The 15,000-nt window shown below is 49.1% G+C and overlaps 3 protein-coding genes across 5 annotated transcripts in view; 2 read left to right on the top strand and 1 right to left on the bottom strand.

The window, feature by feature from the left end:
• The first annotated feature begins 1,361 nt into the window (after positions 1–1,361).
• gpr19 (G protein-coupled receptor 19) lies at positions 1,362–5,195 on the top strand. The gene is made up of 2 exons (XM_035604716.2): positions 1,362–1,457; positions 3,360–5,195. The coding sequence occupies exon 2, from the start codon at positions 3,386–3,388 to the stop codon at positions 4,652–4,654; it is 1,269 nt and encodes a 422-aa protein (XP_035460609.1). The 5' UTR covers positions 1,362–1,457; positions 3,360–3,385; the 3' UTR covers positions 4,655–5,195.
• A 552-nt stretch (positions 5,196–5,747) lies between these two features.
• On the bottom strand, positions 5,748–9,808 carry crebl2 (cAMP responsive element binding protein-like 2). 3 transcript variants are annotated; one of them, XM_035604776.2, is made up of 3 exons: positions 9,050–9,808; positions 6,954–7,151; positions 5,748–6,831 (listed from the first exon to the last, which is right to left on the bottom strand). In XM_035604776.2, exons 1-3 carry the CDS (start codon positions 9,095–9,097, stop codon positions 6,685–6,687), a joined length of 393 nt encoding a protein of 130 aa, XP_035460669.1. In that variant the 5' UTR covers positions 9,098–9,808; the 3' UTR covers positions 5,748–6,684. The 3 variants fall into 3 exon arrangements, with proteins under 3 accessions (XP_035460669.1, XP_035460677.1, XP_035460686.1); XM_035604784.2 differs by lacking the exon at positions 9,050–9,808 and adding an exon at positions 7,880–8,128 and having other exon boundaries at positions 6,954–7,158; XM_035604793.2 differs by lacking the exon at positions 9,050–9,808 and adding an exon at positions 7,880–8,126.
• Positions 9,809–12,302: 2,494 nt separating this feature from the next.
• dusp16 (dual specificity phosphatase 16) overlaps positions 12,303–15,000 on the top strand; it is a 3,392-nt gene continuing 694 nt past the window's right edge. The window contains exons 1-6 of the mRNA XM_035604705.2: positions 12,303–12,593; positions 12,767–12,905; positions 12,987–13,150; positions 13,249–13,408; positions 13,490–13,613; positions 13,742–15,000. The exon at positions 13,742–15,000 is cut by the window's right edge and continues 694 nt beyond it. Of these exons, the coding sequence (XP_035460598.1) occupies positions 12,330–12,593; positions 12,767–12,905; positions 12,987–13,150; positions 13,249–13,408; positions 13,490–13,613; positions 13,742–14,843 (1,953 nt within the window). The 5' untranslated portion in view covers positions 12,303–12,329 and the 3' untranslated portion in view covers positions 14,844–15,000. The remainder of the gene's footprint in view (positions 12,594–12,766; positions 12,906–12,986; positions 13,151–13,248; positions 13,409–13,489; positions 13,614–13,741) is intronic.

The raw sequence follows: 15,000 nt of genomic DNA, 5'->3' as shown, positions 1-15,000 counted from the left end.
GTTGTTGGTTGCCCGTAGCAACAGGCTCGTTGGAAAATCAGTTTCCTCAGCACTGCGGTTGCCATGGCGACCTTCTGCGACAGCAACCCTCGTCAGTGTCGGACCAATAACGACATCATCTCCTTTTATAAAGCAGCAGAAAATATCAATCAAATCATCGACCATTAATAATCAATCTGTCACAATAACATAAACATATTACAATCAAATGATTCTTATTAAAATAAAAACAAAGTTTTCACTGGATACGTCAAGATTTACGTTTCCTTTCGTATGTTATTGATATTTAAGTATGGTATTATTAAATATGGTATTATGAAGTCTATGTTGCTCAATGCACATACACGGAGCGCAGGGGCGGCTCCTCTACCCCCCCTAGTAAACCACGTGTGTGTGTGTGCGTGTGTGTTTTAGCCCCGCCCACACGGAGCAGAGACAACTCGTATCAATCAGTGACGGATGACGTCACAAACTCTGACAGTCTGTTTCTGCTCTGGACCCAAAAACATCTTCATCCGCCCCTGATGGGTCAGACAGACAGGTACCGACCAACAGACAGGTACCGACCCACAGACAGGTACCGACCGTTAGACAAGCAGACCTGCAGGCCCCCCCCCCTCCTACTCTTCCTCCTCCTCCTCTTCCTCATCTTCCACCTCCTCTGGCTCCTCTTCCTCCTCCTACTCTTCCTCCTCCTTCTCCTCTTCCTCCTCCTACTCTTCCTCCTCCTCCTCCTCCTCTTCCTCCTCCTCCTCCCCCCTCCTCTTCCTCCTCCTCTTCCTCTTCCCCCCTCCTCCTCCTCCTCTTCATCCTCCTCTTCCTCCCTCCTCCTCCTCTTCCTCCTCCTCCTCATCCTCCTCCCCCCTCCTCTTCCTCCTCCTCCTCTTCCTCCTCCTCCTCATCCTCCTCCCCCCTCCTCATCCTCCTCCTCCTCCTCTTCCTCCTCCTCTTCCTCCTCCTCCTCCTCTTCCTCCTCCTCCTCCTCCTCCCCCCTCCTCTTCATCCTCCTCTTCCTCTTCCCCCCTCTTCCTCCTCCTCCTCCTCTTCCCCCCTCTTCCTCCTCCTCCTCCTCCTCTTCCTCCTCCTCCTCATCCTCCTCCTCCTCCTCTTCCTCCTCCTCCTCCTCCTCTTCCTCCTCCTCCTCATCCTCCTCCCCCCTCCTCATCCTCCTCCTCTTCCTCCTCCTCTTCCTCCTCTTCCTCCTCCTCCTCCTCCTCCTCCTCCCCCCTCCTCTTCATCCTCCTCTTCCTCTCCCCCCCTCTTCCTCCTCCTCCTCCTCCTCCTCTTCCTCCTCCTCCTCATCCTCCTCCCCCCTCCTCATCCTCCTCCCCCCTCCTCTTCATCCTCCTCTTCCTCTTCCCCCCTCTTCCTCCTCCTCCTCCTCTTCCTCCTCCTCCATCTCTGAATCACGGAAAAACACCAACATGACGCGTCTGTTGCTGCTCCGCTCTCCACCGGTGAGTTCACCGACGATCACCGACGATCACCGACACTTCAGTCACCGACAGACACCGACGATTTGATCGGTCGGTTCGATCTGCTGCAGGCGGATTTATTCATCGTATGCGATGATTTGACGTGTGTGTGTGTGTGTGTGTCGGACATGTTGGACACATGAAGCTCATCTTCCTCCTGTTGGTCTGTCGGAGCTTGTTTACTGTTCGATTGATCGATGATCGATCGATTGATTTGTGATCGATCGTCCTGAAGATGAAGAGTCGCTCGTGACGTGTGATGGAGCCTCTCTTATGAACCATATGTTTAATATTTATTTATTATAAATGAGATTAAAATGTGTTGTTGACATGTAGATACTCGAGTTCTGCATCATGTATCTCTGATTGTTGTTATTATTATTATTAATAATCTATAAGTGTCAGTATTGTTAGTCGTCATAAGGACCAGTCTGATCCTGACGCGTCGGTTATAAAACTGCTCTGTCTCTGAAACAAATGATCAATAACTCAGTTAACTGATGGACATGAAAATAATAATCAGCTGCTTTGATCAGTTATTAATCATAATTCTCTCATGATTCTCTCATGTCTTTGTGATATTCTCAGACAAACAGTTGATGAAATAATTGAGTTAATTATGTTAGTTGTGATTATTATTTCCATTATATTCTCCTGTAAAAACATCTGGGTGAAAATTATCCTCATATTATTTTCATCAATCAATAGCTATATAACAATAATCAATTTGTTTTGATGTATTGTTTGTGCGTTGTGTAACCATGGTGAGGAGTATTACATCGTTGCTTGTTTGTCTTCATCTGATCATGAAGACGACTTTTGATTTATCGTGATAATCATCGATATCGACCGACTTTGATCTCGATAATATCTTCATATTTTATATCATCGAGCTCTACAGGTTATGATTTATGATCGTGAGTGTTTCTGTCTTCTTCTTCCACCTGCACGTTGTTTTCATTCAGGCGATCGGCTCTTCGTGATCGTTGCCTCTGGTCTGTGTCTGGTTGACTTGTGGTCTCTGGTTCAGGACGACTCATGTTGCTGAGGCTGTCGAACACAGAGTCCTGATCAACAGAGCGTTTCCCTCGTGGGCTTCTTGGGCTCGGAGGAGCTGCTCTCACTGGACCAGTGATGGATTAATGAAATCAACCGACAGCGCGGGGACTCAGCTGCTGCGTGGTTATATTTATACAAAAGGCCTCGGAGGCGTTCGTAGATCCATTATTACATTCTCACGTTTTGATCCAACGCTCTGATTCAAGCCAGCGACGTTTCCAGGAGATTTGTGAAAATGTCACATGCTTCACAGGAAGTTCAGTGTCCAGAGAATATTCATCTCCTCTGAGGTGAAACTACGTCTTCATCCCTTCGTGACGCTCGAGTTCCTCTGAATATCTTCATTAGACGTAAACAACAAACATGTGGAACAGTCTTTTAATCCCCACCAACACTTACCAACCAGTTCCCCTACTCACTGTCCCAACCAGCCAGACAACCACTAACCAACTGACCAACCACACGACCACTCAACTTAACCTACTAACCAACCAACTGACATTTCACTACCAACCTCCAACCGATCTCAGACCCTGCAGACCCCCCCCCCCCCGACCTACAGACACATTCCACCCTGACGCTTCTTTGACTCTAGCCATGTGTTAACTCCCCACCGTCCCACCAGGTGCGTCACAAGGCCGATAGGTGACGTGACTGAGTTCATCTTCCTGATGCTCGATCAGTTTGGTTCCACTGTTCCTGAACTGAAGACCAGAACCTGCTGCAGCTGGAAACGCTTCTTATTCACTTGATTGTGGTTTGGTTTGGTTCTGTGAAGGTTTTCCAGTGTTTGTTCTGACGATGGATCTGTTTCTGTCTCCGCAGCTCCTCTCTGGTGCAGCAGTGTAGCCATGGTTTACGCCCAGTCGTCCCTCGGTGTCAATCCATCTCTTTACTCTCCGTCGTTCACACATCAGATGTCATTTAACTTCTCTGTGAGGGAGAACTCGACTGTCCTGGCAACGCTCCCCACAACCCCCCTGTGCAGCCTCGAGGGCTCGTCCTCTGGCCAGACCAACAGGACCCACACCTCCTACGAACTGACTTCAGGTGAGGTCGCCATCCTGGGCTTGGTGTTTGCGGTTCTCTGGTTGATCTCCATCCTGGGAAATGCCCTCGTCTGCCTGGTCATCCACCGGAGCCGACGGACTCAGTCCACCACTAACTACTTTGTGGTGTCCATGGCCTGCGCTGACCTGCTCATGAGCCTGGGTTGTGCCCCATTCGTCCTCCTGCAGGTCGCCTCGGGAAGATGGCCGCTGAGCGCCGCTGCCTGCAAAGCTGTACGCTACCTGCAGCACCTGTGCCCCGGGGTGCAGGTGTACGTCCTGCTCTCCATCTCTGTAGATCGCTTCTACACGATCGTCTACCCCCTCAGCTTCAAGGTGTCCAGGGAGAAAGCGAAGAAGATGATCCTGGCCTCGTGGCTTTTTGATGCAGCCTTCATCTCGCCATGCCTCTTCTTCTACGGATCCACATCTACAGACAGTCACTGTGAGTTTTTCCTTCCAGACAGCTGGGGCAGTATAGCCTACGCAGCGGTTCACCTGCTGTTTGGTTTTCTGGGCCCGGTAGCGCTGATCGTGTCCTTCTACCAGCGGGTCGTCCGCTACATCTGGAGGATCAGCGCTGACGGCCACTCAGTGCGCAGGACAATGAACATTGTCCCACGGACTAAAGTCAAGACCATCAGGATGTTCCTCATGCTCAATTCAGTTTTCTTCCTCGCCTGGACGCCGTTCTACGTGGCCCAGCTGTGGCACCCGAGGGAGTCCGACGCGCCCAGCAGGCAGGGGCTGCTGTTCTTCACGGCCATCGCCTGGGTCTCCTTCAGCTCCACGGCGTCCAAACCGACCCTGTACTCCGTCTACAATGCAAACTTCAGAAGGGGCATGCGGGAGACTTTCTGTATGTCGTCCATGAAATGTTACCGCAGCAACGCGTACACCATCACGGCGAGCTCCCGGGTGGCCAAAAAGAACTACATCGGGGTGGTGGACCTCCCGGTGCAGGCGAAGACGGTCGCCAAGGACTCGGTTCACGATACGTTTGGCCGAGAGGTGAAGGAGAAGAAAGTCGCCTGGCTCACAAACGCCAATCCGCCAAACACTTTTGTGTAAATGACTTTGGAAAATCTAGAAACTGTGAACTTGAAAAAAACAAACACGAGAAACTTTATTCATCCAAAGCGCGTCAGTGTTGGCAGGTGAGCTCGACGGAGGCTCCACACTGGACTCGAGCAGAAACAGAATGTTTGCGTAAAGGGCTTTCTTTCTGGATGTAACACGCTCCCGGCAGCCATGTTTGTACTTCTCAACAAGCTTCTGAACATCAAGCTGATTTTATACGTCAGATTTGAATCCTAGTTGATTTGTGTGCCGTGTTTCGATGGATCGTTTTGTCAATGATGCATCAGATTCTGTGTTTTTATTAACGTCAGCTTGTTCGCTCGCTAAACCATCGTCCATCTATAAGTGATTTGCTGCAGTATTGCACGTGGTCCAAGCTAACGCTAGTAGCCGCGCGTTAACGTTGACATCACTGCTTAGCTACAGTAGGAGTAACGGTGAGTTCAACATGTTCCGTTTGTTGGGAGGAGGAACACGAGTGTAGAGGATCGGGTCTCAAGTCCTGAACAGATAATAAACTAAATCATTAATGTCAGATGTCCGTGACTTGGACTCTGGTCTCGTGACCAGAACCAGAACCAGAACCCGGACCGGTTCCCTCTGACGACAACATTGAATCATGTAAATGGTTTGTCAGCAGTTAAATCTCCAGGAGATTCGTGATTCTACTCTGAGACACAAACAGATTATCTGAACTAAGAAAAGTGATTTTAAGAGTGAGAGGAAACAGGAAGTCGCTGCGCTGACGCCACCTGCTGTTCGACAGCAGCAGCTTCTGGAAGAAGAGTTAGTTTTTATTTCACAAACTCACGTTGTTTGTGAAAACTCATCAGGCTCAATAATTCGTCTTACTTCTAAACTATGACTGGAAGAGTCTCTCGGCTCCGTCGACCTGGTTACAGATCTGGTTCAAACATTCTCATCCCGTTCTGCAGCTTCTGATCTCATCACATGATTTCATGAACAGTTCTTCAAGAAAACTTCAAGAAAGTTTTTATATTTTCCGGATGATTTGCTGCCGTCCTGTCGTCATCATGATGCTGTGTGAACGTGAACATGAAATAAGTTTCTGTTGAATCAACGATTACAGTCAAACAAACGTTTATTTTCTTTGAGCGACAAAAAGAGCAAAGTTCAGTTGAACCATCGACAAAGTGCCAGAGTGAAGAAAGTGCAAAAACGTCACTGACGATTCTCATCACAACAAAACAAGAAGATCAGTTTGAACTTGTTGGTCTGAAGTTAAATCTGAACATTGACTCAGACAGAAGAAGTAGTAACGTAAATATAATAAAATAATCAAAAGCTGCAGTTTTTTAATCTTTTTTCATCGTCTCACCAACAAGAAGCAAAAAGTTTGACTTTTCCTTCGGCGACACGATACAAAATACAAAAATAGATCTGACGCCTTTCATCCTACTGCTGACCTCTGACCTCTACCCCGACACCGCGTGTCCACAGAATCAGACCAACGTTTAAAAAACATAAATAAAATAATAAACTGAAGCCACATTCACGCGTCACAAACATCACGAGTCCTCGACCGTCGCCATGGCGTCGCTTCCTGTTACCTGTCTGTCAGTCCGTCATGTGACTTGTGACGATAACTGTCCATCATGATTTGATTATTTTGATGGATCTGTGCTTGACTCTCAGGCCTTAACTGTCAATCAGAGAACAAATGTAATCGAGTAAATTCAGTTTCAGTTTCAGTTCCTCTGTGAACATCGTTCTAGACATAACGTGATATTAATTATGTTTTATTAAGTTTATCATAATCTGTGGTTAATAAGTCACATGACGACAGACAAGCTGCGGCGCCATGACGACGTCTGATCCGTCAGACGAATCAGGAGCGAGACGCTTCACGGGAAACTGGAGGGAGAGAAAAAAAGAGTTTAACTTCCTGTGTGTAACTTCCTGTGGATGATTGACAGCAGCAGTTTGACTGAAGCGTCGCCTCGTCAGTGTGAAACCTCCTCCATCGGAGACGGGGCTTTCCCCATCGCAGGGGGCGGGGCTTAACCCTGACCGCTGTTCTTGTTGCTCTTGGACGACTTGGTGCCGCCGCCGCCATGATGAGGCGTCTTCTGCTCGTCGCCGGTCAGCAGAGCTTTGATCTCTGACGGGATCTTCCCCTGGTCCATGGCCGAGCACCACTGCTTGTACTGTCGGGGGTCAGAGGTCACACCAACCATCAACGAATGAATAAATGAATGAGACTTTATTGTAGAAGTGATTCATGAACTTGTGATGCTGTAAGAACGTGCGTATGACTCTGGGCGTGTACCATCTCCAGCTCCTCCCTCAGGGCGCAGATGGCCCGCTCCTTGCTCGACACCAGCTCCTCCAGGTACTGGTACCGCAGCTTCTTCCGGGCCCGACACTCCCTGGCGCTCTGGCGGCTCCGCTCCAGTTTGGCCTTCAGGTCGATCTTTGCAGGTTTGCGGCCGCGTTTCCCGGGTTTCTTCACTTTACCAGCCACCATCTGCCCACAGCACAGACACATTCAGATTACAAATATATATATATTATATATTATATCAATGCACATACTCTAAAAACAAGCTGTAGCACAAGAACAACACCACTAACAGAAGGAACAGATGAGATACAATTCTCTATAATTTTGTATGTTTTAAGATTTACAGAGAAACGAATAAAGTCACCGGATTATTATATTGTGGATTAAAAAAAATATTTTAAAATAAAAGATTAGTTGTGTACAAGTGTGAACTTTTATCGAGTATAATAATCAACATGTCTGATATTCCACAGTCTCTCTTTAACATATGAATCTGTCATAATCATACAGGTCTGATCACAGTCATGATAAATATGAGCTACAGATTCATCAGTTATTAACTGAGACAAAACAAACCGACACCAGTCGAACCGGAAGCTTGGTCCGTCACCGGGAGGAAGATATTAAAGAATGTAATCAAGACTTTTCAGATGAATCTTCTGAACCAAGTCGAAACTTTTCAAGACTTTCAGGGAAAAGCTGCAGAATCGCTGTTAGCATTAGCCGCTGTTAGCCCCTCATCTGACCTAACCCACACATCGCACCGCAGTTAGCCTCACTAGCTAGTTAGCCCCCGTTAGCACCGAGACTAACTCGTTAGGTGACGTCACAACCAGTGAGTGAACACGGAGCAGCTGCGAGTTACAGCTGCTTGCAGCTAAACGTGCAGTTAGCCACCGTTAGCTTCTCACCTTGTTATCATCCATGTTGGTCAGTGCTAACGAGCTAGCAGCTAGCCGACCTTTGCAACAGTCAGCTAACGGCCCGGCCCACAAAAACACGAAGAGCAGCACTAAGTTAAAGTGAATCCGCGCTAACAACAGTAACTCGGACTAAACGAACGTTAACCCGAGTTATTGATTATTGATCTGACGCTGCTTCGCTTTGTTTATATCCGGTTTCCTCCTCTTCCTTATTCTTCTTCGTGGGTGTTTTGTTTTTGGCGGTCGTTAAAGAACAAACAGGCGCATTACCGCCCCCAGCTGGTGGTGGCCGTAATTTGATTTAATTTGAAAACATTTGATTTATTATCTCATAAAAATGAGTTAGTATTTTTTTTTACACTTTCATTTTGACTTTGAAAGTAAAATGTTTTATAAAATGTAATTTTTTTTAAACAACTGTGACCTAAAATGCACAGATTGACTAGTTCTTCTGCCATAAAATCTCAACATTTTATCTCGATCTGATCATTTTGTCTTCCCAAATGTATTTTTTAACATTTAACATTCCTGCAGATGTTTCACACCTGATGACACAAACACACACCTGTTCTGAACATGTATGTATAGGTTTATGTATGTATGTGTATGTTATGATTAGATTCTGATCCCTTCACAGTCATCAGGCCGAGTTAGCCATGCATGCTAATTGGTTAGTTAGCCATGCATGCTAATTGCTCCAGTATGAAAAAACCTTTTCACTTTTCTTCTGCCTCCGTCACGTCCATTGTCCTTGCTCCACTCGCCACCGCTGCGTCAGCTCCACGACACATACACTCTGACCTGACACTACTGTAATAACTTCTTCACACAACATATTTTAAAAAAAACAAATATCTGCTATACTCTATACAGAGATTTAAAAAAAAAAATCCATTAAGATACAGTATGTTTTTTCTTCTAATCCATATATTGTACAAAAACTTCATTTACTGGAGATAATAACTTTAGTACAATATTAAATTCAGGAATATGAGGCTTCTATAAATTATAGTTGTATTTCAGAGGCCCCGCCCACAAACGCTTTCCACAAATCCTGAGTCAGTGTCCTCTGTCAATCATGACGTCTTCAATTCATCAAATAACAAATGAGAAGCAAAGTGATCAGTCACATGACACTGAGGGGGCGGGGCTTATTACCTGTACTGCAGCCAGACGCCAGGGGGCGGTCATGATGATGTCGGCCATCTTTATTCACAGTCTGTGTTTTGACACTTTTTTTTTTACCAAAACATGAATCAAACATGAACCAAACATGAATGAAACATGAATCAAATAGTGAAAAGTCTCCAGGTTCAGTGACGCGGTTCGACAGCGCCCCCAGCACGGCCCGCATGTACGTGTCGCTCAGTGACGACGTCACGTCGCTGCGCCTTTAAGCAGCTCCGATGTGACTCGAGCCGCGATGACGACATCTCTGTATTTTTACCGCGGTGACCTCATCGCTCGAGGCAGCGGGAGCACCGACGACCGGAGCACCGACGACCCGCGGCTCGTGAGCTCTCTGCCCCGGTGAAGCCTCCGCTCGGAACCGGGCCGGACGAAGCTCCGCCGCCGTTCGGACGTTGACGTCGAGTTGTTTGTTCAAACGGTGAGTTTCAGCGACGTCTGGTGAAGTTCCGTTAACGGGCCTCGAGTTTAAAGTTGGTCCCCGAGTGTGAGCGTTGACCGACGGAGACGTGAAGCGACCGTCGGACCGGACCGGACCGGAGTCGGACGGTCGCTCGGTGTCGCGGACCCGAGGGACGTTCACGTACCGACGGAGAAATGTCGATGAACATCCGGACGGAGCTTAGACTCGGTCCAAGGTTCTTCGATCAGCTGACGTGACCGGTGAACCTCCGGTCCGTGAACGTCTCTCAGCTCGGACCGGACTTTCATAACTTCATGTTTCATAACTTCACCTTAAAAACCACATTAATAATCATGTACGAGTCATAATGATACAACATCTGTTGACCTGAATCATGAGACGTTCACATAAAATACAAAATACTGTAAAGTGTTAAACCTCAGGTTCATAATATAACAAACGTAAATATTAATAATCATATTTTCATTTTTTAATCACCGTAAACATTAAATCATGTAAAGTTCAAACAAACCTCGTTGACAATAAAGGAGTTTTAATATGTTAAAGAAGTGTTTGAATCATTTTTGGTTTGCTGACAATGTTCAACCCTCAATGTAAAGAAATGATTAAATAAGTTTTATCAGCTTAAATAGAAACTAGATTATTGTCTGTTGAACTAAATCCACTGAGAGTTAAAAGAACTGGTTTGATTCAAACATCATAAATAAAGAGTTTTTAACAGGAAGTGACAACAACGTTTACATGTCAGAGTTAGTTTTTCTTTATGTTTTAATTTTTCTAAATTAAACCTGAACAGACAGAATGACATTAAAATAACTTTTCAATTAATCTGCAATAATATAAAAGAGAAAAGTAACAAATCTTCACATGAGCCTGATCAACATCGGGTCACTTCACACAGTAATGTCTGATCACTTCCTGGTTTCAGTTTTCACACGACTCAAACTGACACAAGATGTTTTTAAATGATCATCAACAGTTAATTGATAAGAAGTTGTTTTAGAAGCAGAATAATCAGAAGTTTTCTGCCGCGACGATTTATTCTATTATCTCTGTAAACTGATGATGAAAGTGATGATGATGAAGATAATGATGATGAAGATGATGATGTTGACGTGTCATGTGGTCGTCATCGCGGCTCGTTGAGGAAGTGGTTGGTGATGAGGGGACATGACAGCTGTGGCGTGTTGTAGTTGTACCTGAAGTGATGTTCAGGTGCATCTCACCTGCTGCGTCTCAGACGAAGTTATATAATGTGAACGTTCCACACCAACAACATTCCTGTGTGATGGTATTTGCTTTCATCAGCCGCTGAACACACGACTCCATCTTGTTTCGCTTCCTGGATCAACACACGCGTGTCACGTGACCACTCAGGTGTAAACAGGTTGTAGATTGTCTCCTCTGAAGGAGGAACAGCGATGGTCAAAAGTCAGGAAGTGTTAGTGACGTTGAGTCGTGACTGATGACAACCAATCAGGAAGAACCAGGAAGAGAAACATCATGAGCTTCTAACCTCTTCATCACTTCATCAGTTCATGTGGAGGTTCATCTTCAGGAGGATCTGACGATCAAATCGATCTGTTGATTAAATTGATGATGATTTGTTTCATTGTTCAATCAGAAGTTACAAAGTTCTCAGCTTCATGAAGACGACAGTGGTTCACTGAGTTAGGCTCCGCCCCTCCAGTCTGTGATGTCTGCGAGCGGTTAAAGTCCTCTGATTGGCCGCTGTCACAGCTGAGCTGTTCACCTTTGGTCGCAGTCGACCGACGGGACGGACACACACACACACACACACACACACACACACACACACACCTGCTCTGATCAGGCCTTTTTGATTGTTGTCATGACGACGAGGTGTGTGCGTGTGTGTTGTGATTCTCTCTGTTCAATGTAACATGTTGTAACTGTAACAGGTTTTCATGTTTTATAAAAGAGGGAAATTCCTGCTGTGAGTCAGAGGAGTCTCTCTCTCTCTCTCTCTCTCTCTCTCTCTCTCTGTCTCTGTCTCTGTCTCTGTGTGTGTGTGTGTGCTCTGCAGCAGCTCAGGTTCTGACATCAGACCCTGAACATGAACAGTTCATCATTATAAGTCATTATAATATTTATGTGATCAGCTTCAGTTCATCATCAGGTTTTTGATCCGAACGCTGAAGACGTTATGAGAGACGACGTCTCACTCTGATGAGACAGGAAGTGACATCAGCTCATTGGATGAAACGAACCAATGACAGTGTTTGTTTGTTAAAAGAGAAACAGACTCGTGTCTCAGTCACAGTTCACTTTTCATCCGTCAGAAACTGAAAAAAAAGTTTGTAATGAAACTTTATTTTGTATTTTTTGTCTCAGAGTGAAACTTCATGAAGACAAGCATCGAGGCTCAGAGTGATGACATTATTGCTTCGTCCAGGAGAAGAGACGACGCCCCCCTCCACACACACACACACACACACACACACACACACACACACACACACACACACACACACACACTCTCACACTCTCACACTTCCCCTACCAGTCAGTCAGTTAGTTAGTTCGTGGGGGTTTGGCTTTTTCAGGGCAGAGTGAGGCCTCTCTCTCTCTCTGCTGTTTCTCTCTCTCTCTCTTTCTCTCTCTCTCGCTTTCTCTCTCTCTCTCTGCCGAGCGCCATCAGGATGACATCATACCGGTCCGACACAATGGAGCTCTTCATCCTCTGAGGTTCCTCTCCAGGCTGCGTCACTGCGCTGGACGGCCGGCCCGGGACGCCCCAGAGGACCAGGGGGAGGGGAGGGGGGTGTTGTCGAGTAGGGGGGTGGGGGGGAGGGGGGGTCTGACATGTCGCAGGCTCCGGGGTCCAGGTCCGGACTCGGGATGCCGCGGCCCGAAGCGGTGCGGCCCATCGGGGCTGAGGCCCTGGTGGCGCTGCTGGAGGGGGGTCTGGACCGGGTGGTGCTGATCGACAGTCGACCCTTCGTGGACTTCAATGTGTCGCACATCCTGGAGGCCGTGAACGTCAACTGCTCCAAGCTGATGAAGAGGAGGCTGCAGCAGGACAAGGTCCAGATCGCCGAGCTGCTGCAGCACTCGGCCAAGAAGAAGGTGAGACTCCGGCCCCACAGCTGTACGACTCCGCCCCATACAGTGGGAGGAGTCAGGTGTGCCATTCAAAAACTGACCTGGATCAAAATCCAGTTGACTCTTCAGACAAACACGACACTGACACACGTGACGTGAGCGAGCGAATGAAACGCACCTCTCTCTCTCTCCTGCAGTTGGAGCTGCAGGGCGATCAGGACGTGGTCGTGTACGACCACAGCTCCTCCGACCCGACGGCGCTTGGCGGCGAGTCGTTCCTCAGCGTCTTGCTGGTCAAACTGGAGAAGAACTTCCCGTCCGTCCACCTGCTCTCAGGTCAGTGTCACGTCTGTTGAGCGACCACCAGGTGGCGCTTGTCATTTATATGATCTGAGTGTCGGAACGTTGTTCTTCCAGGTGGGTTCTCCGAGTTCTCCCACCTGTTCCCGGGTCTGTGCGAGGGGAAGTCCACTCTGGTTCCGTCCTGCGTCTCTCAGCCGTGTCTGCCCGTCGCCAACATCGGACCCACTCGCATCCTGCCACACCTTTACCTGGGCTGCCAGAGGGACGTCCTGAACAAGGTGAGTCACATGATCAGTTCAGGGACCGTCAGGAAGTCCCTGCTGCAGCTGTTTCACCTCCTTATCCACAGTTAATCTTTGTCTCTGTGTCTTTTCAGGATCTGATGCTGCAGAACCACATCGTCTACGTCCTGAACGCAAGTAACACCTGCCCCAAACCGGACTTCATCCCAGACTCACACTTCCTCCGAGTTCCCGTGAACGACTCGTTCTGCGAGAAGATCCTGCCGTGGCTCGACAGATCGGTGGAGTTCATCGGTCAGAGACGGGACGGACTGTTGTGTGTTCTGATGTGAAGTGACGAGCCGCTGATCCTGATCCTCTGTCTCTGTGTTTCAGAAAAGGCCAAAGCGGCGAACGCTCGGGTTCTGGTTCACTGTCTCGCTGGGATCTCTCGCTCTGCCACCATCGCCATCGCCTACATCATGAAGAGGATGGACATGTCGCTGGATGAGGCGTACAGGTCGGTTCTCTTGAAAAGGTTCCAGACTCAGACTCATCCAGACTCGGATCAGATCCACGTGTCGGGTCCGTTTCTGACGAGCCGTATTAATCATCCGATCCTCACTGACGACCTTCTTCTCCTGTCAGGTTCGTGAAGGAGAAGCGACCGACCATCTCCCCCAACTTCAACTTCCTGGGTCAGCTGCTGGACTTTGAGAAGAACATCAAAAGTCCTCACGGTCCAGAGACCAGACTGAAGTCGCTCCGTCACCAGGAGTCGAGCGGGGGGGCCCCCGCTCCGCCCGAGGACCCGGAGCCTGCCGAGGCCCCCCTGGACGCCGCGGGCCCCGTGGGCCCCGGCCTGGCGCTGCTGGAGCCCCTCACCCTGCCATGTGTTCTGGCCGACGCCCCCGACGAGCGTCTGCTGGCTGAGGCGCTGTGCGGTCTGCAGCTGCCCGACGGAGCCGAGGACAGCGCCCGGCTGAAGCGCTCCTTCTCTCTGGACATCAAGTCGTTTGGCGATCCGGGTGGAGCCGCCGCTCACCACGTGTTCGTCCCTCATGGCGGCTCAGCAGACGCCGTGGACTTCTACAAACCGTCAGCCTTCAAGGAGCCGACCAGTAAGCCGAGCCAGTTCTCCCCGGTGGAGGAGGTTTCGGAGCAGTCGACTCCGGAGCAGAGTCCTGACAAGGAAGAGGCCGTTGGACCGTCGCCAGCCTCCGGCAGCTTCAGCAAACCTCCGCCTGCTGCGCCGAACTGTTCCCATCTGCTGCACCGCAGCGGAAGCACGGAGAACGCCGCCAGCTTCCTGTTCGGCCTCTCGCGAAGCCAGCAGCACTTGGCCAGACCGGGGTCTGGTGGCGCCCTGAAGGGCTGGCACTCGGACATCCTGCTGGGCCCCGTCACCGTCTCCACCTCCTCGCTCGCCGGGGGCTGGTACCTCTCCTCTGACTCCACGCGCTTCTACTCCACCTCCATCCTGAACGGGGGCGGCGGCTTCCCGGCCTACAGCTGCGGTCACGGCCTGGAGGCGGTGCGGCGGCGCAGCCGGCAGCGGACGGGCGACCGCGGCGACTCGAGGCGGAGCTGGCACGAGGAGAGTAGCTTCGAGAAGCAGCTGAAGAGACGAAGCTGCCAGATGGAGTTCGGAGACGGGATGACGGACGTACGGTCCCGGGAGGAGATGGGGAAGGTGGGGGGGAGTCAGACCAGCTTCTCCGGCAGCATGGAGATCATCGAGGTCTCCTGAGGCTGATCCCCCCCCCCCACACACACACACGGCAGCGTCATCACACAGGAAGTGATGAGTCGTCCGGACGCAGTGTCGCCGTGAGAACACGAGTCTGACGGTTGCTCGTGTGGGCGGTCCTTAGATCTGGCGACGTTGTGAAAATGGCGTCTGTCAC

This window comes from Scophthalmus maximus, chromosome 12 (genome assembly GCF_022379125.1).
Source record: "Scophthalmus maximus strain ysfricsl-2021 chromosome 12, ASM2237912v1, whole genome shotgun sequence".
Lineage (NCBI taxonomy): Eukaryota > Metazoa > Chordata > Actinopteri > Pleuronectiformes > Scophthalmidae > Scophthalmus > Scophthalmus maximus.
This window is presented reverse-complemented; position numbering and strand designations above follow the sequence as displayed.